The sequence below is a fragment of the Chiroxiphia lanceolata genome, chromosome 5 (genome assembly GCF_009829145.1).
Source record: "Chiroxiphia lanceolata isolate bChiLan1 chromosome 5, bChiLan1.pri, whole genome shotgun sequence".
In the NCBI taxonomy this organism is placed as follows: domain Eukaryota; kingdom Metazoa; phylum Chordata; class Aves; order Passeriformes; family Pipridae; genus Chiroxiphia; species Chiroxiphia lanceolata.
In genome coordinates this window covers 69,236,254-69,263,422 of record NC_045641.1, presented here as the reverse complement: position 1 = coordinate 69,263,422, position 27,169 = coordinate 69,236,254, and the positions used below count along the sequence as shown (strand labels likewise).

The 27,169-nt window shown below is 40.8% G+C and overlaps 1 protein-coding gene across 1 annotated transcript in view; it reads left to right on the top strand.

Annotated features, from left to right (window-relative positions):
• The window catches only part of VWF (von Willebrand factor), a 141,442-nt gene that overhangs the window by 78,542 nt on the left and 35,731 nt on the right, over window positions 1-27,169 (top strand). The window contains exons 31-41 of the mRNA XM_032688784.1: window positions 4,253-4,396; window positions 5,538-5,702; window positions 7,928-7,971; window positions 12,299-12,476; window positions 15,372-15,592; window positions 16,571-16,763; window positions 17,931-18,272; window positions 21,506-21,711; window positions 25,779-25,881; window positions 25,992-26,066; window positions 26,595-26,699. Of these exons, the coding sequence (XP_032544675.1) occupies window positions 4,253-4,396; window positions 5,538-5,702; window positions 7,928-7,971; window positions 12,299-12,476; window positions 15,372-15,592; window positions 16,571-16,763; window positions 17,931-18,272; window positions 21,506-21,711; window positions 25,779-25,881; window positions 25,992-26,066; window positions 26,595-26,699 (1,776 nt within the window). The remainder of the gene's footprint in view (window positions 1-4,252; window positions 4,397-5,537; window positions 5,703-7,927; window positions 7,972-12,298; window positions 12,477-15,371; window positions 15,593-16,570; window positions 16,764-17,930; window positions 18,273-21,505; window positions 21,712-25,778; window positions 25,882-25,991; window positions 26,067-26,594; window positions 26,700-27,169) is intronic.

Below are 27,169 nucleotides of genomic sequence, written 5' to 3'. Positions count from 1 at the left end.
AAGGGAGGGTGTGAGCATGTGAGAAATTAATTGTGTTCATTATGCCTGTCAGGGCCACCACAAGTGTAACAGGTTAGGAGGCAGAAGGAGAAGAGGGGACAAGAATTCAGGAACAGACAACTAGACACACATTCCCCATAGCATCTACTGCCTTTGGGAATAGATATTTTATTGTGTGTCACACTGCTCTCAGTTCTGCTGTTCTCCTGCATGCAGTGAATGCTCTTGGCTTTGAGACTTCCATCTTGATTTCTCATAGGTTGTATGTCTGATGCCTAAAATACATGTGAGTGTAGAAGTAATTTGGCTTCCAAAGGCTGTTTGTTGCCTTTTTTTTTTTCTTTTGGTAGCACATTGTGTATGTAAGAAACAGAAACCATTTGTAAAAAGAACACGTGACAGTAACATAGTTTACTCTTGTATTCAGTATGTGAGAACATATTGGCTGCTACTCCAGGCTTAGGGTCACAGAGAAAATGCTTAAAAATGTGCAACCGAGCCCTAAAGCCCACAGCAAACCTCCCATTGAATTCACTGGGGCTTGTATGATACCCCCTGTCAATGCTGCCAAGGGATGTTTTGTCTGGCACAGGTTGCCCAGAGAAGCTGTGGCTGCCCCATCCCTGGAAGTGTCCAAGGCCAGGTTGGATGGAGCTCTGAGCAATCTGGGCTAGTGGAAGGTGTCGCTGTCCATGGCAGGGGGTTGGAATAAGATGGTCTTTAAGGTCCCAGACCATTCTATGATTCTCCCTCTGTTTCTATGCTTTGAACACTCTTTCCGGTCTTAATACAGCCTTGGGTTGGTGTTTATCTCAGTGTAAACATGTTAAATTTCCTTTATTGGTGTGGAAATGTCAGTTTACTGTTGTGTCATAGTAAGGAAATGTTCAAGTTGGCTGGTTCACTAGCGGTGAAGAGTTTTTATTGTGGTCTCTGAGGGATTTGGTATTTCCCTCTGTGGTGAGATATAGAGACAAACAGCTGAGAAGTGACAGCTTCCAGTTTGGGATGGGGACTTTGAGTCCCTCTAGCAGGACAAAAGTGTTCATTTGATCATGTCTTCAGACACCTGGCTCTTTTCTCGGGAGCTGGCTTCAAAATAAGGGGAGAAATCCGAAGAGTTTTTAGGACACTAAAACAAATTTTCCGTGCATTAAATTGAGTAACTGTTTTTGGGGGACTTTAAAATAGTCACTGGTTCTGTTGCAGTGGTATTTGATTTCTTTACGAGAAATTATTAAAATAATGGATTTTCCAGTTTACAAATATGTATGGAAGTTTCTGAAAATTTTCAGAATTAATGTGAGAAAGAGAAAGGGAGCTGGAGCTGCTGGTGCCCCCACCAACACACAAAAATCAAAGGGTCATTAAAAAAACCCAAACAGCAAACAGAGAAATTTCAAGTGCTTGTCACAAATTGAATGAAAAGTCATTTGTGATTCTTACTGTGCAAAAGTTTAACTTAAAATACTTGAAAGTTAAAACCTGAAATACTTTCTTTTTTGTAATTATTTATAGGACAAAAGGGAAATGAGTCAATCTTCTGGCACAGTGACCATCCTGGAGCAATCTCAGGGATTTGGAATATAGTCATAATAATTTTCTGTATTTTGTTTTATCCTCAGTTATTTATAGCTAACCTGCAACTTTGCATCTAACATTCCACCTCTACGGACACAAAACCATTTGTAGCAAGGGTTGTGAGACAGCTGTAGAGGACATGAGTTAATACCTGGAGGTAGTTAATTTTTGTGGTCAGGAATAGTAGTTTGTGAAATGGAATCACCATCACCTGAACAATAATGGTGCTTTAAAATGTGGTTTTTTGCAAGTAGAAAAATATTCAAAATGTTGAGATTTTCACTGAACAGAAACTCAGAAGCATTTTTATTTCATATATAAAATATAATTCAGAATTATAGTGGGAATGAAAATCAAATTATAGGAATGAAATTTATCTACACTGTTGGAAGAACTAAATAAAAGATGGTAATTGCATAGCAAGAAACAGAAGAGAGACATCCTGTTGTGTTCTTAAATACTGTTGAAAGCATTCTGTTGAATTGATTTAAACAAACATGAATCATTCTGTTTAAGAAGTTGGGCTTGGGAAAATAGGTGACATTTCTAGAGAGGAGATTTATAGTGGAGGTAACGCCATGTGAGAGATGGAAGGTTATAAAAGGGGAAATTGGTGTGGATCCTATTCCTGCTTTAAGTCCAACAGGGCCTGGCAGCTGTTCCTGGTTGGTCCCAGATCTTTAGTTTTGGGCATCTGTGTGGAGAGATGACACTTGAACATGAGGCTGTGGAGGAATTAGTGATAATGGGCTAATGGAGAAGTGACTGGATAAGTTGGAAAGGGGATATGAGGCTGTCAGGGACTGTAGGGGTGTATAGGACAACAGGGAAGGGTGGGGGAAGCAACAGTATTTGAGAAGGAAACTTGACCTGCAAACCAGTGCTGTGGCAAAGGAAACATTTGAGTTTTTTTTCAGATATCTATTCTAGGCTAGATTCTTCCAAGGGGTAAATTCTTCCTAAAACTCTTATTGAAACCTTGTAGAATATCCAATTGCTGTTGCCATGATATCATAGAATCTCAGAATGATTTGGGTTGGAAGGGACCTTAAGGATCATCTCTTTCCAACACTTCTACCATGGGCAGGGATGTCACCCAGTGTCTCAGGTTGCCCAGAGCCCAATCCAGCCTGGCCCTGAACACTTCCAGGGATGGGGCAGCCACAGCTTCTCTGGGCAGCCTGTGCCAGGGTCTCCCCACCCCTGAGTAAAAAATTTCTTCCTCACATCAAATCTAAATCTCTCTTTTTCTAGTTTAAAACCACTCCCCTTCGTCCTGTCGCTGTCTGCTCATGCAAAAAGTCGCTCTCTCTCTTTTGTTTTAAACTCCCTTTAAGTACTGAAAGGCTACAGTGGGTCTCTCTGGAGTCCTCTCTTCTCCAGGCTGAATAACCCCAGCTCTCTCAGCCTTATCAATAGTCAGTGTGCTGACTGAGATTCCTAGAGGTTGTCCATGCTTGCAGCAGCTTGGGAAAAGGATTTTTGCTTCTGTCACTGAATAAGTTTGGGTGACATGATGCAGACAGACAAAGTACCAAGTGTTGAGGTGTGCTAAGGTACACTGAGGGTGTGCTGGTGAATTATCTATGGTCTGACTTCCAGTGTTTTTCAAATATGTTTGTTATTATAAATTGTACAGTGAATTCCTTAGGCAAACCTATTTCTGCTCCACAGTTATTACAGATTACTAAGAGGAACTAGTCTTTTAAAGTGTTTATTGTTCACTGTTCACTGTTTGCCCTGAATGTCACATCAGTCACCCGGTACCATTTCTACTTCCTGACCTGATAACTTTCAAGCCCAAAGGAGCTTTTAAGAAAGCTGCATATCATGATTCCCAGTATAAATATTTGTGCAAATACATGTCTAAATGCAAGTACTAACAAAGTGCTCTCTTGTTGAGGTTATGATTTTCAACAAAAATTTGCCTGAGTGTTCACAGATGTTAAATGAAAGGGCAGCAGCTTACAATTTAAGCCAGTTTGTGATTTGCTAGCTAAGGTAGAATTTCTTTGCAAGTTTTGTGGGGTCTGGTGTGGGTTTGGTTTTTTTTAGGTTGTTTTTAATATGTACCACCCGGTTACATTATGGGTTACTCTGAGATTAGACTTCAGAGAGGTTGCTGGTAGTGGGGATGCAAGGTGTGCTTTTCACACCCATACTAAAAGTTGATGAAATTAAAGAAGCAATAGATATTCACTAGGAGCAAGAGAAACTTGTGTGTACAGCTCGTCATGGTGTGGAGTTGTGCATCAGATCGCCACTGGATGTCACTGTTGCTTGGCAGTTGGGAAATAAGAACATCATCTCTGCAATATGTTCTTTTCTTTAGTAGTTACCTTTTCCAGAAGTCTTACTGTGGCGTTGCACTGAAGTGAGGAGCATAGCTTTATTCTTGTGGCCAAGGAAAGGTAGTAAAGTTCCCATTACTGCAGAAACTGGGTAGCTGAGGATGGTCCTCCTGTGTTGAGATGTGTAAATAGTACTGGAAGGTTCTTAATAGCTGAGATCTTGCATGTAGCAGCAATAAATCAGGCGTTAAAAGTCCTTTAAGAATCACTGTTTTCAGTACCTACTAATATAACATACTAACAGTAAAATAAGATTTAGTTTTATACTCTCTTCTGAGTTTTCTATCATATCTCTTATTTATCTCTTCATTTCTTCTCAGGAAATGCCATTGATTTTGTAGTCCAGAATGCAATGTCAGAATCCCACGGGGGCAGACCCAGCGCATCAAAGGTTGCCATAGTCATCGTGTCGGGGAGGTCAGAAGACTCTGTGGAGGCTGCTGCTCTTTCTGCAAGACTCAACAGTAAATCTCCTTTCATTGTCACTATTTTTAAATAGGGTTGTTGCATTTTAAGTAATGTGCTATAACAAAAGATGGAAAATTAAGACACTGGTATGTTCATGTAAGTTCTGGCCTTACTGTGCACGATGTTCCAGTAAGAAACAGACCTGAACAAAATGTGCCTGATGAAGATGCCTTTGAGTTACTGGTAAATTCAGTACCAATCTGCAGTTTAAGCTGAACAGCTTCCATGGGCTTCACACATTAGTGGCATTTCATTTTCCAAAGTACTATGGATAGACGGGGATGACAGGAATGTATCTGATATTATAAATTCAGTAGTGTCGCAGGACAGTGATCCTTGAAAGGTTCACTGTAATAATAATAATAATAACAATAATAATAATAATAATAATTGGAGGTATTGCTCAGATTCTGCACTGACCTGTACAGGAATACTTCTGCTATCAGTATGGGCTGCATGATGATTTTTCAAGTTTTCTGTCTGTTCTTTCTGACCTCAGCTTCCTCAGGTGTTTAGCTGAGGAACTTTGACTTACTTTGAAGGCTGCTTTGGGAGCCATTGAATAAGGCATGGACTACATAGCAACTATCAAGTGTTATTTTTAATTAAATGGTTTGAAAATAATCCAATTGCCATGTAACTGAAAAAAGAAAACAATATATTGAGACTTTTTGCATTATTAAAAAAGTGAAGATGTTTTCATTAAGTCTGCAGCTGCATTTTGTTGACCATGCATGATCTTACTATGCTTGAGATTAATAGAGCTCATCCTAGTTAATGCTGTGATTAGAGCATTACCATTTCAGCCCTTAGTTGCCTTTAGCCAATGTGGAGGGAATTATGCAAGGAATATGTTACAATTAACTGTTGGAGAAAAACATTTCTCAGTTCTTTTTTTATTTTTCTTTTTAAGAAACAAATGAAAAAAAGCCCCATAGAATGATACAATCATTTATGTTTGAAAAGACCTTCAAGATCATCAAGTCCAGCTGTTACCCCAGCACTGCCAGTCCCCAAGTGCCACATCTACATGCCTTTTAAATACTTCCAGTGATGATGACTCCACCACTCCCATGAGCAAAGATCTCCTTCTCCTGTGCATTGCCTAATTAAAACCTTTTTCTTCTCTTTTCCTAGGGGTATCCCTTTTTCCAATTGGTGTTGGGAACAGTTATGATGAAGAGCAACTAAGGACTTTGGCTGGGCCATCTGCTGCTACCAGAATCATGAAGCTCCAGAATTTCGAAGATTTATCCACTATGATCACACTGAATAGCCAATTTATCAAAAAAGTGTGCATGGGTAAGTCCAATAGTTGTGGCTGCATGACTGGAGCAAAACACAAACCTCGAAATGCCCAAACCAGAATGACTTTTCTCATTGTAGAAGTCAACCCAGCGTTCCTTCGCTGGTGTTTTACCAACAATCATCACAAGTGTTAACCTAGACCACTGTCATCACTTCCATGTGAAACAAAACCTGAGCCTTTAAAGCGTGTAGTCAGTTGGTATTCCAATCAGCCAACTTCCAGCGAGGTTTTTAGAACTTCTTGGGCCTGAACTTTTGAGTTGTCACCTTCTTAATAATCAGGGCTGATCATCAACTGAAGGACAGCTCAAGCTGTCATGACTGAGTGGGACATGCTTCAGAAACGTTAGTTGGGGGTACAGATTTCAAATTGCATATTTTTCAGACATGATGTGTATGTCTACAAAAAATTCAGCCCACGTAGAATCAAAAAGAAGAAGTAATTAACTTTTCCAGGAAAACCAATGCTGGGAAAAAAGTGCAAAATATTTTAACGAAATATTAATTTATTTATACATGAAAATACTCCTCCTCTAAGGAACCTTGATTCAACACTGACCAGTATTTTACTACTTTTGCCGCCTTGATTTGTGTGTATATAGATATTTATTACACATATTGTTATTTCTATTCCAATAGCATCTTTGTGTTCTCACCACAAACTACTGTCTCATAGTGTTAGTCATTGCACAGGTTTTTACCAGCATTACAAGGGCTTAGTTACATCTCCTTTACAATAAGTGGACTTTTTTGCAGAGCCAAGTACCACTGAGAATGAGGAAGTTGCAGAGCATTCACAGTCCAGCTTGGAGATATCCGATCGTTCTCCGCTGGGATCACTTCTGGCATTTTAAAATCTCTCCGGAGCATCAAACAGCTGCCATTTTCTAGATTTAAACAGCTGCCATTTTCTTTCTTTTCTTTTAAAATAAGCTTTTAAAGATGCATTTCCTCTCTTCACACTGTAAAATACGTGATTTTTCTTGCTGTAAATTACATTGATCCAAGATATTGGATGGGGAGCAGGAATTTGGAACCAGTAACTATTTTCTTATTGCAATCTGTGCTATAACCTATTAGTACTAGAGGTGAGAGCTTTGTATTTTTATGAAAGCTTTTCTAACAGCTCAAAAAAACTTGAATCATAATATCTAATCTTCAACACCTCAATTTGAAAAATTTAGCTCTTCCTTTTGCTGTTGGTAAAGCCTTTGCTGTGGGGTGGAAAACTATAGTCTTATTTTTTTGTGGGGATTTATTTTCTTGTTTGGATTTTTTTGTTCGTTTTAAGTTTCTTACAATCTGTAAAGCATAATTTTCCCCTCCAGACTCACACAGTTGGATTTCTTGTACGGAGGGAGTCTTGCGTTATGTATGGAAGTGTACCAAAAATAATACTATTAAAAAGGTTTAAAAGATTTCCTAAATGCTTTCAAAATACATTACTTGTCCTGGAAAAGACAGAGCATATAGTGAATATAAGATAGCATAGTATAATATTCTAGAAAGAGTTTGCTAGTCAGTGTTTTAATTTCCTAGACATGTGGTTATCACGTTGTCATGCCATAGTACCTATATGAGATTCCTTCCCATATAGCTCTAGGTGTGTAGTGAGAGCACATAAACATAGAAACTGCAATTCAGTGGGTGCCCTGTGACCATTTAACTGGTTCTATAAAAAACCTGCTCATCACAGTAATGCCTGAATTTAAGGAAGCTGAATTTGAGTACTCTTATTGCAGCTATTTGCACATTTATGCTGTATTTGTCTGTTGGCATTTAATAAATGTGTGTGCATAAATTCTCATCACCTGCTACTTCCTAGAAATATTCTCAATTCCTCAAATGATTCAGAAGTAAGGCTGGACCTTCACTCAGAGTTAAAGTCAGGATTTTTTAAAGTGCCACCTGGGCGGAGCTGTCAGTGCAAGAAGTGCTGTAGAATTACAGCCCAGCTATTGCTCACAGGTTGTTTTGGGATCAGTGTCGTTGCAAAAGTAACGAAATGGGAGCAGTAACAAAGTTTATACCTTCTGTTACTTATACACTTTGTACAAAAGCCTGCAGTCTTGAGGTAGGGATTCACACATTCTAACACACACAAATAAACTTACAGCCTAAATCATGTTTTTAAATAAGCACTCTGTGTTTTGGTGACTGCCACTTAAAAGGCTGGGTGAGGGAGTGAGATGACTAAAATATGTCTTCTTCTCTTTCAGACCCTGTCAGAGAATGTATGGATGAGGATGGAAACAAAAAAAATGTAAGTGTATTGCCTGGGTTGTCCATCTGGCTTTCAAGTTGCAAAGTCTGTGCAGGAGCATGAATATCTTCAGAGATAACATGAAAAAAAAAGTATGGGAAAATATTAAGAATTGTTTTTAGGAGGAAAATGTTGCCTTTTGAAGTGGTGGGGTAACTTTGCACACAAAGGAGACACCTCATCTTGCAGTGTTGAATGCTACTGAAGGCAGTGCAGAACCAAAACTTGTGATAATGTGTGTCTTCCCTGACAATGAAAAATGCATTTCCTCTCCTGGTGAAAGAACTTCTGGGACAGCTAAACATGGCCAAAAAAAGGGTGCATGTGTAGGGGGAGGCAACATCATTGTGCAGACCCTGTCCTTCTGCTAAAATTACAAATACTTTGTCCCTGTGGAAATCTTATAGGAAGATAATTATTGTGTGATAATTATCTCTTTAGGGGAAATAATCTCTTAAGTAATAGAAGCAAAGTTCTCTGTGTTTGTTCGTGGAAAAGCTCTTATTGATCCCGAGAAAATGCTCAGAAATGCTTGTAAACCTGTATGATCTCTCAAAAGTGATCCAGGTCTAAGAAAGCAATGATCTAGACGTTATAAAAGGTTAAGTTTCTTCATCTCAGGTGAAACACCAAGGTTTTTGAGAGCATATGATCCTTCATGCTTTTAAAAATATTAGCATAAGCTTGTGCCATGTTTTCTAGTAGGGATCAGTTATGAGCTCTAGTCTAGGATTTATCTTGAATTTCTAGTACCTTAAAAATATTCCTTTGATTTTTCCCTTGTGAAGACATGACTGTAAGGAAGGATGTGGCTAATAAAGAAATGCTTATGAATTGTCTAGACACAGGAAATATGTCAAAACTGCCTTACAGGGCTGGCCTCGGTCAGCTGGTGAGAACACAGAAAGGCTTTAGCTAAATCAGGCACTAATAATCTGGTGGCTTCGAGGCTGACAGCCTAAATAAAAAAAAAAACCAACCAACAAACAAAAAATAAATTTGAAAAATTTCTTTAATTAAAACCAAAAAAATAATCAGATTATTTGTGATTTGAACTGCATGTGTCCAGGCCTTGGGGCTCCTAGAGCAGACAGAGGTATGTGGAGATAGATGCTAGGAAGGCTAAACTTGAATTTCAGACATGTCAGGTTTCATTTTTTTCGGTGATAAACTCAAAGCACAATTTCCGTTCTGGCTAAAATGCTCTTCGAGGAAAACAGGCCGGGCTCCAGTCCTTGGGAAAACAAGCCACACTTTCAAAGGGCAGCCTTTAGGGGGATTTTGTGTTACCTCTTCTGTCAGCCAGAAAAAAATAGGTGTTACAAGGCACTGTGGTGGCCATTGCCTTTTGGAACAGGCTGCTGAGCATCCCTGGGAGCCTCCAGGACACCGTGGGAGTGTCCCGGGGCAGCACCCACACTCTGCACTCTGCCTCACTGGCAGGAAGGTGCCACTGTTCTGTTCCCCTCTTCCAGCAAATTCCACAAATCCACGGGGATGAAGAATCAAGGCTCTTCCCTAATTCAGAAAACACAGGCTTTTACATTGGGTTCACAGTATTTCAGGGGTTACTCAGAGTTATTGCAGGAGGCTCAGTTCCCCAGGCGGGATGTCTGTCATGCACCTGGAGATTGTGGGAACTGATCTCGTGCAGTTCGCAAGGAAATCAGAGCACTCAGGATCAAAAATATCACCCTAAATCCTATCAGTATCATGGAGAACATGATTTGTTACTTTTTTTTTTTTGGTTTTGTTATTACCTCTACCCTGGAAAGGATTGTTGAAGGAAGATTCATGACTAAGGTCACTGTTAGTAGCAGAAGGATAGCAGATCAAATGTGCTGGGACAGGCCAAAATCCCATCCAGCCCCCTGTATTTTGTGACCAAAAATAGGAGCCAGGGGAGGAATGTAATTAAATATGTGTGAAAATTCCTTGAATTGTCCCAGCCTTGAACAATTTGTGTCTCAGGGACACTCTCAGGTGATAGTGACACCTTTTTATGTTAGATAGGGCTGGATAGTTTTCTCCTCCATGAATTTATTCAGCCATTCTTTGAATCCACGTAAGTTTTTAGTACTCATCAGATCCAGTGGCAGGGAGTTACAGGAGTGCTAAATACAGGGTGTGCAAAGAGCCACTGGTTTCATATTTGAACTTGCCATCTGACAGAATATCAGAACAATTATGGTAGGTTAAGGTTTTTTGTTAATGTAGTTAATTTTCATCATTAGTCTTGTTATGATGGTTTTCAGCGGGCATAAAGATGATAATAAAAGTGTGGGTCTTATAATAGTAGCATTTCATCATGAAGTGATCTTTGATCTTCTGCATTTCTAGTCTATGTATGGCAATAAAAACCACGTTCCTAAACTAGCAGTGTCTGTACCATGGCTTTTCTTGTATAGCTCAGCTCTTGGCTTACAGAACAGACAAACAAATAAACCCCTGAATAAATTAAAAGGTGCCAGCTGAGAAAGCTGCTCGAGGTACATGTCTCTCCCTCCTGCAGATGCACAGCAAGGGAAGAGTGTACAAGTCCAGGTCTGTAGGTTCAGAGCTCCCTCAGAGAGGAAGTCTGAGGCTTCCTGCAGTGTCCTGGCAGGCTCACTGCTTTCAGCAGACATCCTTCACTATTTAGAAACCCCTGATTTTCCTTCCCTTTCTGTCGTGTTTAACTCCTACGATTTCATAGCAACTGGGATTTAGGCTTTCTTTGTCTTCAGAGTCCCTGCATCTTCCTCTGCACCAGGATTCTTGGCTTTTTTGTGATACTTCAGCTGGTATTTTTGTTTTACTGTGCTGTGCTTTGCTATTCTTGTCCAGCTCTTAGATGTTTTCCAATAGATGTCCTGTTAAGGAGTGAAATAAAAACAATTAAATATGTATGGAAGCCAGACTTGCACAGCTGTATTTGTACCCTTCCAGGTGCTCCTCTTTTAGTGAGTTGTAGGCGAGACAACTATAATTAAAAAACATTCTATTTCTTCCTATCTAAATACTTTTTCCATACTTAAAGCTCCTCTTGTCACTTTTTCACAGCTTCCTCTAGGCTCACAAGCCTGAAAAGTATTAAGCAACTTTCAGTTGCCTTCTCAAAGTCCTGAAACAGGTCCAGTAAATTAACTTGTATTTAATATGTAATTTTTTTATGGCTGCAAGTCTGACTGTTCTTGGACTGTTCTTGTTTAGACTTGATGGAATCACATAGCTCAGAGATACAGAGCAATACTTTCACAGTGCTATTCTCAGCTTGAACATTCAGTGACAAGACTCATCTGTGAATTATGTTGTTTTCTAGTTGTTTTAATCCTTTGCTCTTCTTTTTTATGGGAATGATGGTTAAAGTGAGAAGGACATGATGGGAGATCACCTTCCCCCATAGCAATTTTTTCTTTCCCACGTGTTTCTGCTTGTGGATATCAAGAAATGTTAACCCAGTTCGTAGAACTAATGTCTCACTTGTGCTGATGTTTCTGGACTCACCTCTGTAGAGATAGGTCTGGGAAGTGCTGTTTCCCACATTTGGGGATATTCTTGGGAATGCAGACCTCAGGGATGAACACTGTTTTGAAATTCATTGAGCCTGTTTATGGAGTATAGAGTTCTGTGGGATTTGGGCCAGGGAGCTCGGTTTTTTGCAGATAGGAATCTTGAGATACTCCAGGTTGTGACCACATCTATTTCTCTGTCATTTATTAGTATGTAATCCTGGTACCTTAAAATTTAGACTGGCCTTTAGAAACTAAGAGTATATTTTACATTTAATTTTTAGTTTTACAAATCCACTACATTTATGTAATAACATTGATATGGTAAAGGAACAAATTCCCTTTGGGAAGGGAGGAACTGTTTTAAAATTTCAGAGTTTTGGATAATTACAATATTCTATGCCTTTCTAACTTGGAACAAATATTGTTAATTCCTGCTGTGCCATGACCATCTGTGGCTTATGAAGACTAAAGGCTTTGAAATTTAAAGCAAAGCTGAGGGCAATTCTTTGTTGACTCTGCTATCCACGCATGCTGTAGGATGGCAAGTGGTGGAGTATCAGACACTTCATTTTGTTGTAGCAAAGCATTTCCTGTTCAAGACTGTTACCTTTGGCTTGGAATTTCAGAGTCTGTTTCTTAGTGTTGCTAATTTCAACTTTCTAATTGTCATGGAGTCCTTAATACACTGCATTCCTTTATTTAGTTTTCCAAGGCTAATTTGAGTCACAGTCCCTGTACTTGTTAACTGTGGGGTTGTGGCACCAGCCAAGCTTTGTGTTTTCCTGCCCCCTGCCCATCTTTTCACTGTTGAATCTCCGTGTCTCCCTACCCAGCCTGGTGACAAATGGACATTACCAGACCAGTGCCACACTGTGACATGCCTTCCAGGAGATTACACAGTTCTGGAGAGCCACCACATTAACTGTGAGAGGATGGCAAAGCCGGTGTGTCACAGCAACCTCCCTGCTGTGAAGGTTGAAGAAACGTGTGGCTGCCGCTGGATGTGTCCGTGTGAGTATCTGTCTTTGCATGTGTTGCCTCTCCTTCCCCATCACTTGAAATGTTTTCTCAGAAATGTAATGCTGAGTGCAGCTGCTCAGCCGTTGTACACATCAGAGGTGGCTGGGATGGGAGGAATTGCTGTTTAATTGCTGTACAGCGATTAACCAAAATAGCTAGGAGCATGACAGTTGCCCTGTTGCTGGAATGTCCAGTGCTGTTTGCAAGTTTGGGACCACTGTGAGCTTATTTTTTGCATTAGTGGAGCTACAGTGTTTTATCAGGGAATCTAACACTCGATTTCCAAAGCTGTGTGTACTGGGAAGGAGGATGTATGGAAGCAAACAGGAATTTACCTTGGCAGGCTGTAAGCAAGTGATTTATTCTTGCTCGGCCTCTAAGCTTGAGGGTTTGACCTGACCTCAATCACACACATGTATTATAGAACCATCAACAAAAAATGCTCCCTGTCTCCATATAATCTCACACTCTGTGTGATTGGTGCCTTGGCTGGGATGACTGGAACAGAAATTAAGTGTACCTACTCACACTTACAGGGTACAGAGATGCAGCCCTGAGGCTGGTGACCAGTTCATTAAAAAGAAAATAGGCTTACATCTTAAGTAATAAGATTGCTTTTTGAAAGTAAGTCACAACCCTATATATAACTCGTCTTCATAAAGTATAATCTGAATTTAAAATATCCTCTCCTGAACTGGCTGATTTAAGAACAATTTATTCCAAATACTGCTTGAAATAACTAAGCTGGTAGCTGGATTTTGATCCCTGAACTGTTATACACACAAAATTTTTACACCCCAAGTTTTAGCATTCCTAAAAGTGTGTTTGATTATCCAAACCCTTTAAATCTAACCTTTCTGTTTTGATATAAGTAGTTCAGAAGGGTAGAAAGACTTGAGTTAGATAGTCTTAAATATTTTATAATGTCTGAAAGATTATTCTTATGTTACCTACCCATCTTTAATAATTTTCTTGATCCTTACTACATACATAGGATCAACATGAAGGCATTACTTTAGGCATGCAAAATGTGCCTTTATAAGAAATTTCTGAAAAGATGAAATGAAAATTATCATTTGCACAGTTAGCTGATTATCAGGAAAAGACCTATGGTTCACTTGAGATTGTTGGTATTTAACAAGAGCTAACAACTCTTTGTGAATTTAATGAGCCACAATACCCAAATATTTTTTTCCCTAAGATGGTGCAGAATGTGAGGGGAAAAATAGTAAATTTTCATATGTTATAGAAGAAGAGAATTAAAAAAACCCAACCCACCCAGGCGATTAAAGAACTCCTGGGTCAAGACCCCTTGTTTTAATGACAACTTAGTGCAACCAGGGTGATGCTGGGTCAGCTAAAGCAACATTCATAGCAGGTGGAAAGGCTGATTTTGGTGCTGTGTGTGCTGAAGTCAGAGCCAAAACCCACAGCAGAATCACGGCAATGCATCTTAAATTGACTTGTGATTCACTTATTTAGAGAGCTAAAACATGCTTTCAAGTGATGGCTTGACAGTGTGGGTGATGTGACAAATGGTTTTGTAAAGAGGAAGTACTTGAAAAAGAGTTCTTATGTCATTTAAAAGTTCAGAGAACAGTTCAGGAGTTACACTATAAAGGTGTAACTAGACTATCAAGGTGTAACTAAAGGTATAACTTGCTGAACTTGTTGCAAGCTTTTTAGTTTTATAGTAACATGATTTGCAGTGTGTGACTCGACTATTGTGTGCTCTTGGGCTACTTTAAAATAAATTCCATTAATGCATTTTGTACTACAAATACCTTTGAGAATTTTGAAAGGATTCCCATTATCCTTAGAATTTTTTTAGATGTCCACGAATAAATAAAGGTTGCAAAACATGGGTTTATAGCTTTTTTTATAAACGTTGTTTATATATGAACTTAATAAGCAGATACAGTAAAGTGCCTGAGGATGCTCCAGTGCTCTCAAAGGGATGTATCTCTTGACAACTCAGTGCCCAACAGCACACAAGATAGACTGGCTTCCTTCCCTCCTCTGAGTTGTTTGCTGTTTTTCCTGGGAAATTAAGTTTGAAGGTCATTGATTAGGAAACTGATTATTCTCAGATCTCAGTTAGAAGCCAAGTACTGAATTATTAACAATGATAATTTTCCTCCTTACATGTTTTGCTGACATTGCTTTTATTGTCCTTATTATCTTTAGGCAAGAGATTTGAAAATATAGGAGCCAGAAACATCAGGTTTTGTTTTGGTATTCTTGAGATTATAATTCTTGTTTTCCAGTTTGTGAAGACAAGGAGGTGTTTACAACCTAATGACTAGAACACTGAGCTGTCAGCTGACCATTGGTTTATCCTGTGCATATTATTTCTCTTGCTTTTTTCCTGTTTCCAACTGGGAAAAAAAAAAAGTCCCCAGGTATTAACTTGGGTCATATGTTTGATAGGAGTGAAATAGTGTTATTTGGTTTCAAATGTAATACTACACAGAATAAAATAGAATGCCATAGTTAAGATACAATGCAAAATTTAAAAAGTGTGTTATGGTCTTTCTAGAAATATGGAAGGGATTTTCCCTGTTTTATTTTTCATATAATATCTATTACTAAATCATATTCAATGTGAGCAAATTTCAGGCAAAAGGATTTTCTATGGGTTTATCCAAATCTCTTGTAATAGTAATTGTTCCAGACAAAGATATTTCAAAAAAACACCACGTGTGATGAAGTATTTACCAAAATTTCTTGTCAATGATGTGCTGCATCATTTGCAATTCATTACTTTCCTCGCCTTCCCAATTAATTGGTTCCACATGCCCATAAATGATTGTGGAGAAATAGTCTTAATTTAAACTAAGGCAAATGCCTCTATGGCTTTCTTCGGTGGTTGTTGTTTATTTGCAGGTGTCTGTATGGGAAGTTCGTCTCGACACATTGTCACCTTTGATGGACTGAATTTTAAGCTGGCTGGCAATTGCTCCTACACCTTGTTTCAAGACATGCAACACGATGTTGAAGTTCTCCTCCATGAAGGACCCTGCAGAGCAGCACCAAAGATGAACTGCATGGACTCCATGGAAGTGAAACATCGTGATGTGTCTGTTCAGCTCTTCAGTAACATGGCAGTAAGCTAAACACAATGAACTGATCTGTGCATTGGCTGCTCATGCTATAGAATCCAGGTTATGAGGACAATTTTTTCCCTTTATCTAATTTCTGAACCCTTTCAGCCTATTTTTAGGCTTCTGAGCAAATGCCTCTTTTCCTTTTCACGATACAATCGATGTTCACATAACGAGCCAGGCACGTTTTTCCTCTTGTTCTCCACGTTGTGCTGGTGTGACAATGTCAAGAACATGGGATTTGGCAGCATCTCCCTGACATTTCATCCAGAAAGGCAGGGATTATAGACAGGACATTGTGCACTGTGATTCTCCTCTTTTGGCAGAGGTCCTTTATATAATGTTTTTGTTTGGTACGTGGGAGAGCACTCTGCTCCTCACAAAGCTGTGAATGACTGGCTCACTGAAGACAGTTGGTTTTTACCTTGTGTGGTTGGGCCTCAGTGTCAGAAGAAAGAGCATCTCAGTATGCATTACATCTGTTTTATGGGCAGAGACGTATTCAAACCCAATATGACCCATTTTTCAGTCTTTGGGTCCACAGACATAACTTGTCTAACTTGCAAAGATGATCACTTCTGACTCATGTAGCAAAATAGGGTGGACCAAAACACCTACACCCAGTTCTGCATGATGCTGGACAGCCTTGACTTTTCACTGAGGTATTGAAAATCAGGGCCTGTAGGCATTATTTAAACTTCATGGCATGAGATTGCTACTCTGTCAATACTTGATGCTCAAGGAGTGCACTTACAGGGGAAAATGTTGAAAGAGTTGTTCATATAATTCACAAAATGAAGGTCAAGTACTTCTGTAGGTTTTCAGACTCAATAGAAAATTTCAGCAAAATTGATTCTTATATCCAGACTCAGTTGGACCTTCAAGTACTTGTGAAGTCAAATGTGCTTCAACTGTAAATTTAGGTTGATTTTAACTGCTTGCTAAAACTTATGTGATGACCTTGCCTTTTTTTGAAAACAGGTGACTGTTAATGGTGAAAGGGTTCGTATCCCCTACTCTAACTCTTTGTTTGGAGTCACTGTCTATGGAGCGGTAATCCATGAAATCCAGTTCTTCCATCTTGGACATAATCTCACATTTACTCCAATAAACAATGAATTTCTTCTTAAACTTAATTCAAAGAGCTTTTCTTCAGGAACAAAAGGCCTTTGTGGTAAGTTTCAAAGGTAGTAGTTTTAACAGCTCCCCACTTGGGCTCAAGCTTCTCTTTATTTTATTGTAACTTGTATGGCTTTGAAGCTGTAAACTTTCTGGCTGAACTGATCCCTCACTGTTGAGGGAGCACTGCAAATCTGTGTAGTTTTTTTCTGCTATGACCAGCAGTGTAACAGCTCACTGACCACTGACTCCCAGTAATGCCTTAGAAAGGACAGGTAAGACTGCTCTCGTGTTTTTCTTAGTCATATTTTCAAGGAGATTGGTGGCTTTTTTTGCTTGAGGGTTTACCTTTAAGTTGTTGCATATATGTTTATGAGAGGCATGACCTATGCTTGCAGGGAAGGTGAAATGTTTGAGAGGGGGATTACTATCCGGGAGAATTAATTCTATGGTATCCTCAATGATATAATCTATGGTACACCTTAAACCTCTGTGGCATAAACTGTACCTCAATTAAAAAGGAAATGGGAATGGAGACCATTTTTGTGCCTCTATTTATAATAGGAATGGTAAGGAACATAACTGTCCAGTTCCAGACCCTTCAATTTAGGAAGGATATTGAGGGGCTGGAGCGTGTCCAAAGAAGGGCAACAAGGCTGGTGAAGGGACTGGAGCACAAGTCCTATAGGGAGCAGCTGAGGGAGCTGGGGGGGCTCAGCCTGGACAAGAGGAGGCTCAGGGAGACCTCATCACTCTCTACAGCTCCCTGAAACGAGGTTGTAGCCAGTTGGAGGTTGGTGTCTTCTCCCAGGAACCAGCAGTAGGACAAGGGGGTGGAGTCTTCAGCTGCACCAGGGGAGGTTTAGGTTGGACATTAGGAAGAAATTCTTTACAGAGAGAGTGATTGGACATTGGAATTGGCTGCCCAGGGAGGTGGTGGAGTCACCATCCCTGGAGGTGTTCCAGAAGAGACTGGATGTGGCACTTGGTGCCATGGTCTGGGTGACAAGGTGGTGTTGGGTCAAAGGTTGGACTCAATGATCTCAGAGGTCTTTTCCAACCTAGTTGATTCTGTGATTCTATGACATTCATTCCTCTCCCCCTTGGTAGCCACTGAACTGCCCCAACCAGTGTCATCCGTCCTGTCCCTGTTTTCTCCAGGTTTATTTTATTGCTGACTGTATTCAGACTTTTCCTTTTTCTTTTACTCACCCTCCTACAGGGGTGTGTGACCAGAACCACGTCAACGACTTCACGTTACGCAATGGCTCTGTCACTCCTGACAGCAGTGTGTTTATCCAAGACTGGACAGTGGAAGAGCCAGGGAAGGTCTGTGAGATCCGGAGGGAAGACAGGTGTTCTGAGCACGCCACGAGCCTCTGCCACCTCCTGCTCTCCGATTGGTTTGTGGAGTGCCACAGGATAATCTCCCCCAACATGTTCTACGAGGCCTGCATGGAGAACAGCTGCTATGAGGACGAAGCCTGTGAGATGATAACTTCCTACGCTCACCTCTGCAGGGAGCACGACGTCTGCGTGCACTGGAGAACACCCGAGATTTGTCGTAAGGGTTTCACTCTGCGTTAAAACTGGTGTAGAAATTGTCTTACTGTGTGATGGTGGTGACAGTGACTGTCTTGTCAGTGTAATATTGATTTTTGAAGGCTTTGCAACAGGGCAGAAGTTCCAGATCACATTTATCGTACAGGTCGTATTGCAGATCAAATAACTGGTTTGTCATCCACTGAGCTGCATATTGTGGAGAAAGTTGGTAGACTGCTAACTAGTCAAATGCAAGGCTAGAGAGATAAAAATACTGTGAAAGCTGTGCACAGGTACACACAACCGTGTGACAGTACCTGACTCTGCAGCCACTGAACCATTTTGGGGCCAGGTTTGGGCTGATAGCCTGCTCTCATTCTGCCTGTTTTAGAAGCAGATGTCCTTGCTTTGATACAGACATTGGAGGGTCTGAGGTGGCCATGGAAACTCATACTTTGGACTAACGCAACTGCTTCCCGTACGTGTGCATAATGGCACGCAATAAGACTTCTTTGTAGTTGGTTCATAAAATTCCTTCCATTTCAACCAAAGCCTAAACTTTTGAGAATGTGATGGAAGAGCCAGTGAGATTTTAAGTTTCTGCTACAGGGAGAAACTGGGAAAGGCCACTCTCTGTGGTGTCATTTCTTGCCAGGGCATGCCATGCTACGCTGATTGAACCAGCTGTAATTTGCTCTGCAGATGTGGTTCTCTTTCTGCCTGTGTGTTGCTTGTGTTTTGGAAGTGAAAAGTTTGTGCTGTGAGAAGGGAGCATAGCAGGATGTGAGTCCTGCAAATCACCCAGAACCCAATCAAGACTAGCAAGACAAGCATGCTAGTGCCAAATTCAAACAGTTGTTGCTTTGTATGCCTACTGTCCTAAGTTCTTATAGGCAAGTGCTTCTTCTTTATCTTCCTGTTTCTTCTCCTCTCACTGTCTGCAGTGATGGCACTGGACATTCAGATATTCACTCAATACTTCTGGTTCATATGAGTATCTCAGAGGTATATGTATGTAGGTATTTTCTTTCCCAGCTACCTCCTCGTTACTCTGTCTTGATTGTCCCAGTTGGTTTTCACATCTCCTGCCTCTCTAGTTTAGTTGGTTCTTGTTGCTTTGCTTTCTTTCCCTCTTTCTGCTCAGGTAGTTTCCATTTCACAGCTGGAGAACCAGGATCCTAATGGCCTGATATAATAAAAAATCACTCCATGTTCTGCTTTTGTTCATGTTTTAAACTCAGACTGAGGGGATTATAGGATAGGGAGTCAAGAATGTGAATTTGGTCTGAGCCTCCAGTTAATTTTTAAAATATCTTTCAGGAATAATAGGATATTGAACACAGTCTGTTTGGAGTATAGTCCTAGAAAGCAGAGAGAGAATGTTGCCAGCCTATATCCAAACTTAGTGCTTCAGTCAGACTTTGCAAATTGTAACATCCAAAGCTGGATGTCAATGGATTACCTTAATAACTCTCTGCATTTTTCAAATTCCCCTCTGGTGCCACAGTGTGTAAAGGGATAGACAAAGAGTTGCTCATTTTAATACTAGTTGCATAAAAGTCTTTAGTGTCTTAACAACAGCATCATCATCTTCCTTCAAGCACGTGCCTGTGTGCAATTGCCAAAATAAAACTGCCAACATTTGGTTTATACAGATTACATTAATGACTAAATAGTACAGCTTAATCACTCTACCAAAACATGTTTAATAGCAATGGCTTGGTTCTGGGTTACCTTGCTTCCTTCTCCCCAGTCCAGTGAGTCCCTGTCATTCTTTTAGCATTTGATCTGGGTTTTGTCATCCCATATTGGGACAATTCCAAGCAGTACAAGACCTTTCTGACTGCTCTGCCTGCATAGGTGAATATACTCTCTGGAATTCATATATATTCAGCCTGGAAAAGAGAAGGCTTCAGGGTGACCTATTCTGGCCTCCCAGTACCTGAAGGGAGCCCACAAGGAAGATGAAGATACTATTTCCAAGGGCCTGTAGTGACAAGGAGGAATGGCTTCAAACTGACAGAGAGGAGATTTAGATTGGATATTGGGAAGAAATTCTTCCCTGTGAGGGTGGTGAGGCCCTGGCACAGGTTGCCCAGAGAAGCTGTGGTTACCCCTGTATCCCTGGAAGTGTCCAAGGCCAGGTTGGATGGGGCTCTGAGCAACCTGGGCTAGTGGAAGGTGTCCCTTGCCCATGGCAGGGATTTGGAACTGGATGAGCTTTAAGGTCCCTCTCAACTCCCAGCATTCTATGATTCTATGGAATAATTGGATTAAACATGGCTTGAAGGAGGAAAGGGTTAATGTTAAATATATTACTTTTCTGTTTCCTTTGGCTGCTAAGTAGGGTGTGTGTAGATAGTTCAGCTGATGAACGTTTATTTGGCATCTCAGGTCTTCATTCAGTAATTTTCTTTCAGTGTTTTTTGTCAGGGGACTGAAAAAATTTTAAACCTCACAGCAGTCACAGACTGGGAAATAAGAAACACTTTTCCTAATTGAAGCTGTAGAGAAAAATAAGTAGGCTTGAGGGAGTACACAGTATGGAAGCTGCATCCATAGATTTCTTGAATAGCTGGAACCTTAATTTTGTGTTTGCTTTTAGAGACAATAGTCCCAGTGTTGTGAATGCATCAGTAAAAATTTTAGAAGGACTTAGAGGTGAATGCACATTTCCTTAATTCAGCTAATTCTGTTAATGTGGCAATTGAGTTTAAAAGAAACAGAAATCTAGTAGGTGCGGTTTTGAAGTACCAAAATGGTTTTCAGCTTTCTTTAGTTTCCTGGGAACACTGTGGCCTATCAAGTTGTTTAAAAAAAAAAAAACAACCAAAAATTTATTCAATATTTTAGTCTGTCCTGGATGTTTTCTAATCATGCAGTTATCGGTGCTTCTCTAATACACATAAAAGTGGTTCTAAATTCTTATGTCTCTGGCCCAGTGTTGAAAACAAAGTTAGGCAGGTGAGCAACTCACCCAAGGCATTGTATCATTGTCAGAGTAAGTCATGTGTTGTCTATTCATGTGGTTTGCTGAATTCTGCATGGACTGTCACAGAGGCAAATGCCTTCCATCACTTTCCACTGTGGATTTTATTAGTTTTAAAAAATGTATTTTCCAGGATGTTAGTGTCTGCAAAGGCTGATGGCCTCCTAAAATCCAAAGAATTCTAAAGAATACTTGAATGGAAAGATTGATCTGTATTTCAGATCTCTTTAGATAAAGGTGGTTGGTTTTTTTTCTGTCTTCCTCAGCAATGAAATGTGCCACATACTTGACATATGATCACTGCCACAGAGCCTGCGTGAAGAGCTGTGAGAACAGTACCACAGTCAGTGTCTGCAAGGATTATCCCACAGAAGGCTGCTTCTGTCCAGAGGGACAGGTGCTTTTTGGTGACAGCTGTGTTAGTGAGGAAGTCTGCACAGAGTGTGTCACTGAAGATGGCACACGCCACCAGGTAACCACGTACATGGCAACTTACCTTTGTGAGTGGTTGGGGTTTGTACTTTCACAAGTAAATCTGTCCTGTAAGTCTAATCCCCTTTGGATGCTTTGTCTTCTAGCTCAGTTCCTCATAACCGGCCGGCTGTCAGCCCCTTGTAGCTCCCCTACTGTGAAATTGGCTGGGATGGATATAAAATTCGCAGCTGGGACTGTACAGACCTGGAAAGGCATGACAAATCCATGTGGAGGAGGTCTAAGGAAAGAGTGGAGGGATGGCATAACCTTTTGCCTGTAATGACAATTTAATCATAAATCTGGAACCCTTACCTATAATGTACTATGTTGTCTTGGCCAAGTTTACTGAACTCCTCAGGAGGGGCAGCAGAGGGGCAGGCACTGATCTCTGCTCTGTGAGCAGGGACAGGACCCGAGGGAATGGCTGGAGCTGTGTCAGAGGAGGGTTATGTTGGATATTGGGAAAGGTTCTTCCCCCAGAGAGTGGTTGGGCACTGAACAGCTCCCCAGGGCATAGTCACAGCACCAAGGCTACCAGAGCTCAAGGAGTGTTGGACAATGCTCTCAAGGACAGGTGGGATTGTTGCTTGTCCTGCAAGGACAGGGTGGATTGTTGGGGTGTCTGTGCGAGGGCCAGGAGTTGGACTCGATGATCCCTGTGGGTCCTTTCCAATTCAGGATATTCTATGATTCTACAAAATATTTTCAGTATTGATGGGGAACAGTGAGAACAAGACAACCTTATGTCAAGTCACAGTTGTCTATATCCCTTTTTTTTTTTTCAATGAGAATTATTCCTTTGATGAAATTCATCATTTTAGTTCTTCTGAAAACCCACTTTGCCCTCTCCCTGTCAGTGTGGGATTGGGAAGACCTATGGGTGCTGTTGATTCCAGCATCAAACAGAGGGTGTGACAGCTCCTCCCTGTGTCCCCTGTTCCAGGTAACAGGGGTGGTTCCTCTTCACCCCCAGCTACTCAGCTCAGGGAATTTGCACATAAATCAGCCAGTCCTCTGAAACCTACATTTTTGTTACAGGATTTGAAGAAGGGACTCTATTTTCAGTGTTTTATGGGTTTTAGATTCTTAATGAGATTTTTGGATTTTTTTCATGCCCACCAAACCTTTGTGTTTGTTGTCAAAGGCATAATAGTTTTTCTAACTTAGATCTTCTGTAAATAACAGAAAGCTCTGTGTGTGGATATTTATTCTTTAAGTAAAAAGATAGACTACAAAAAGCTAAATGAATGTATGTATTCTGAATAACTTCATTTTACTCATGCAAATTTAGACACACATTTCATTCAGAAAGAATGAAGTATTATGACATTACGGTTAAGCTGAAAGGAAGCAGTGGCTGAAACATCTCTTTTAAATACTTGTTTGCATTGATTAACATAATGAAAAAAGCATCAAACTTGACAGAGTGAACACCTTTCTTTAGGTGGTGGGGTACCATCAGGGGATGCAGTTGACTTAGTGAGGCAAGTGTTCCAGGCCAGAGCTGTGCTGATGCAGCCCCATGTCACAGAATCCCAGAATGGGTCAGGTTGGGAGGGACCACAGTGGGTCATCTGGTCCCACCTCCCTGCTCCAGCAGGGTCATCCCAGAGCACATGGCACAGGATTGTGTCCAGACAACTCCAGAATATCTCCAGTGAGGGAGACTCCACACCCTCTCTGGGCAATCTGTTCAGTGCTTGGTCACTGCACAGCAAAGAAGTTCTTCCTCATGTCCAGCTGGAACTTCCTGGGCATCAGTTCCTGCCCGTGGCCTCTTGTCCCGTTGCTGAGCACCCCTGAGTACACATCCCCTGTCCCCTCCCTGCAGACACTGACACACATGGATGAGGTCCCCTCTCAGTGTCTCCTCTGGAGGCTGAACAGCCCCAGCTCCCTCAGCCTTTCCTCCTCAGGGAGATGCTCCAGTCCCTGAATCATCTCCGCAGCCTCTGCTGGATCCGTTCCAGGAGCTCCGTGTCCCTCCTTGTCCTGAGGAGCCCAGGACTGGTCACGGCACTCCAGATGTGCCTCACCAGGGCTGAGTGGAGGGGCAGGATCACCCCCCTTGACTTGCAAATATAACTAATTCTCTTGAAGGAAAATATAGCTTGCAGTATGTATAATTGCTGCTCTAAACACAGATCAGTTGTGCACAACTCCTGGGTGACCCTGACAACTCTATTATTGTACTATGATTCTATATGAAACAGTTATTGCAAATGTAGATTAAAGTCTAGAATCTGTGTGGCTGAAATCCCTGAATCCTCAGGAAATGCAGTGCATTTTCCTTTTAAATAATAGTTTCAAGCACTTGTGGAGAAAAGCTCAGTGCACACCTTGGAAATAATGTCTGCAGTGATACCTACTTGTTGTTGCAGAGGTTCTGAAATTCAGAAGTTGTCCCAGGTCCCTTATTGGGTTTTAACTTCAACAACCTCTCATCTATTCCCCAATGGCCAGGCTCAGGAGCAGCTGCCTGGTGGAGGGCAGGAGGGATCAGCTCAGGCAGTTGTTTTGTGTCTCCATCATTGAAGGATTAGTTGTGTGAGCAATACAACAGGCAGTGCAATTGGGGATGGGTCATGATTTCCTTAACCCCCTTCTTTCCCTCTGGGGTTCATTCCTCTGTTCTTTTCTAGCCCAAGTTGTGCCTGGATTCTCAGTACCAGCACTCATAAAGAGCTTTACTAACACTGTGCTCTCTTGTAATTTCTTCTGGTAATTAGGGAGAGACTACTCCTTACACTGAAGAAAACCTACATGAAGATCAAACCTGCTGAAAATGTTAGAGCAAATGTGATTCTCTTTCTCAGAGAAAGAGAAAAATGAAATAGCCACAATCTTTACACACACCCACCTGTAAATGTAGGAATTCTCTGTCTGCTGCCTTCTCAGGACTTGTTAAACCCTGAGGCCATGGAGTGTCCTGGCAGAGGGCAGAGTTGTTTTCCCAAGATAGTTTACTGTCAATACATTGATGCAAGCTTTCTTGACTGGGATGTATTTTCTATAGATTAACCAGCCCTATGTGATCTGGTTCCTAAGCTTTGTTAAACCTCTGGTTGGCTTGTTCTAACATGCTTGGCATTTTATCCTTGCCATGTGGTTAACCTTGGAAAAGAAACTGCTTTTTGGACTCCTAGGGTGGCTTAAAACATACAAATATCACTGGGTACAGGTGGCAGCATGCTGAGATATTTCCTTCCTTTCTTCTCATCACTCAAGGGCTCAGCAGAGCGTTAGTTTTGCTCCAGAGTTTTCTGGATGAACCATTTTCCTTTGTGCCATCCTAACCTGTTCAGTTGTGCAAATGAACATTATTATCCCATAATGCATCTTTTCCCTCTTACCTCCCTATTCACATTGGTGTTAAATGTCGATAGTTCTGTATAGGCAACTACATCTTCAACATCAATGATTTCCTCTCTCTCATGGGAAGGAGCAGTGGCTCAAAAATCACTTTACTGGTGGTTTCTGAACATGCTTATCACCTCCAGGTAGTCACTACAATGATAGTTTCAGTTTTGGGGTTGCTATAGTGCTTTTCTAGGCTTCAGTCCACTGGAGAATCAAGTGATTCTTGATTCTCACACTCCAAATATTCTTAATTAAAAAAAAAATGCACTGTTTATTTCTCTGTGTTTGAGTATTACTGATTTGGAAAAGCAGACACTTCTATGTATTTCCCAAAATAATAATGTTTCCCTTATTACCCCTGAACATGCAATCATGGTATATAATTGCTCTACTGTTACTCACAATAGCCTGCAATTGCATGTATAACATCTGAACATTTTTTGTGCTTAAAACAATAGTAATTCCTCATCCCACTCATGCATTCTTTACATCCTTTGCTAAGTTGGTACACTACAGTCATTTCAGAATTATGTGTCTCCTTAGTTTCTTAGTGTTAACAGAGCAACCAGCCAACCCTCCACAGAGACTTCTGGTTTTCCAAGTTACTGTTGCTCACTCTCACACACTCCCACTTGCACCACTAATATATCAGTGACCAGAATATTTGATTTCTTTCTAACAATCTGTTGGGTTTTTTTCCTGCAGCACATGGAAACATGGATTCCTGCTGATGAGCCCTGCATGATCTGCACGTGTCTCGATAACCAGAAAATAAACTGCACGGTCCGACCTTGCCCAACTCTCAAACGTAAATCCATTTTGTTCTAAGTATGACTGGGCTTGAATTGATGTTTTTGGTACCCTGGTTTTCTAGTTCTAATCCAAACTTGTTTTATGGATTCTTTTTTCTCGCTCCAGCTGCTCAGTGTGGTCCATGTGAAATCCCTCATCTGCGCTGGGGCCCCGGCCAGTGCTGCCCCGAGTATGAGTGTGGTAGGTTCTCATAAACTTTTGGATTCTTCTGTCTGTACTTTTACCAGATATTCCTAAGATTTACAATCTTTTTTTTTTTTTTAATTTATTTAAATGCTGCATTTTTGAAACCACTGAATGACTGTGTAGTCATCCATGTGAAAAAAGAAAGAGCTCCTAAGGATGTGATTCTCCCTTCACTTCCAACTTTGTCCCTCTTTCTGTAACAGTTGAGGAAGGGAATGGAGCAATTTTTTTTTGTCTAAGTGACATTAAAATGGTCTTTTTTCAAGTATCTATTTTTGCATGGTCTATATTTGTACATTAAATATAACATTAGAACCTTAATCCCCATAACCCAAGCTTGAACTCTTCTCTAAGCTATTTTGAAAACAAACTCTGACCTATTGAACTCTAATATACTTCATATTTTAGGACAGCAATTGAGTGTAGGAAAAAGAAGTTTAGTGGGGATGTGCATTTTGTGTGTGTGTCTTGAGAACTGACTAGTCAGGCACGGTCTTAAACACTCTCAATTTCTGTTCTTAGTCTGTGATCTGGTTTCCTGTCATTTGCCTCCTGCCCCTGTCTGTGAGTTTGGCCAGCAGATTGCTCTGACCAACCCGGGAGAATGCAGACCAAATTATACATGTGGTAAGATATTTTTTTCTTAGCAGGGAGAGAGACTGGAGCATTGCATTTGAGCAGCACTGACAACTCCTTTAGACATATTTTTCTCCTCTGAAAGGTTTAATTTTGAAGCCAACTGGCATGTAATGATTTCACATACTTGAAAGAAGGGTGTTGTTGGCACTTTCTGAGGACACTTTTGAATTAAGGACTAGAGAAACACTTTGCTCTTGGACACGTGCACTCTGACCTTTATGCTTATTTTATACATCTTGTTTGTATATGAGACAAGAATATTTTGGCAGGGCAGGAACTTTTCCTGAACCTGCAGCACAATCTTTGACCTGAACCTTTTATATCTGCGTTACTACTTAGTCTTTAAGTAGATTTACAACAGCTTGCAGTAGCAATAAGTGCCTTGCTGCCGGAGAACTGTCTTGTTCTCTAGCAGTGCTCTGGAATTCCATGAGTTTGACATGGTACCCACCTTTTCC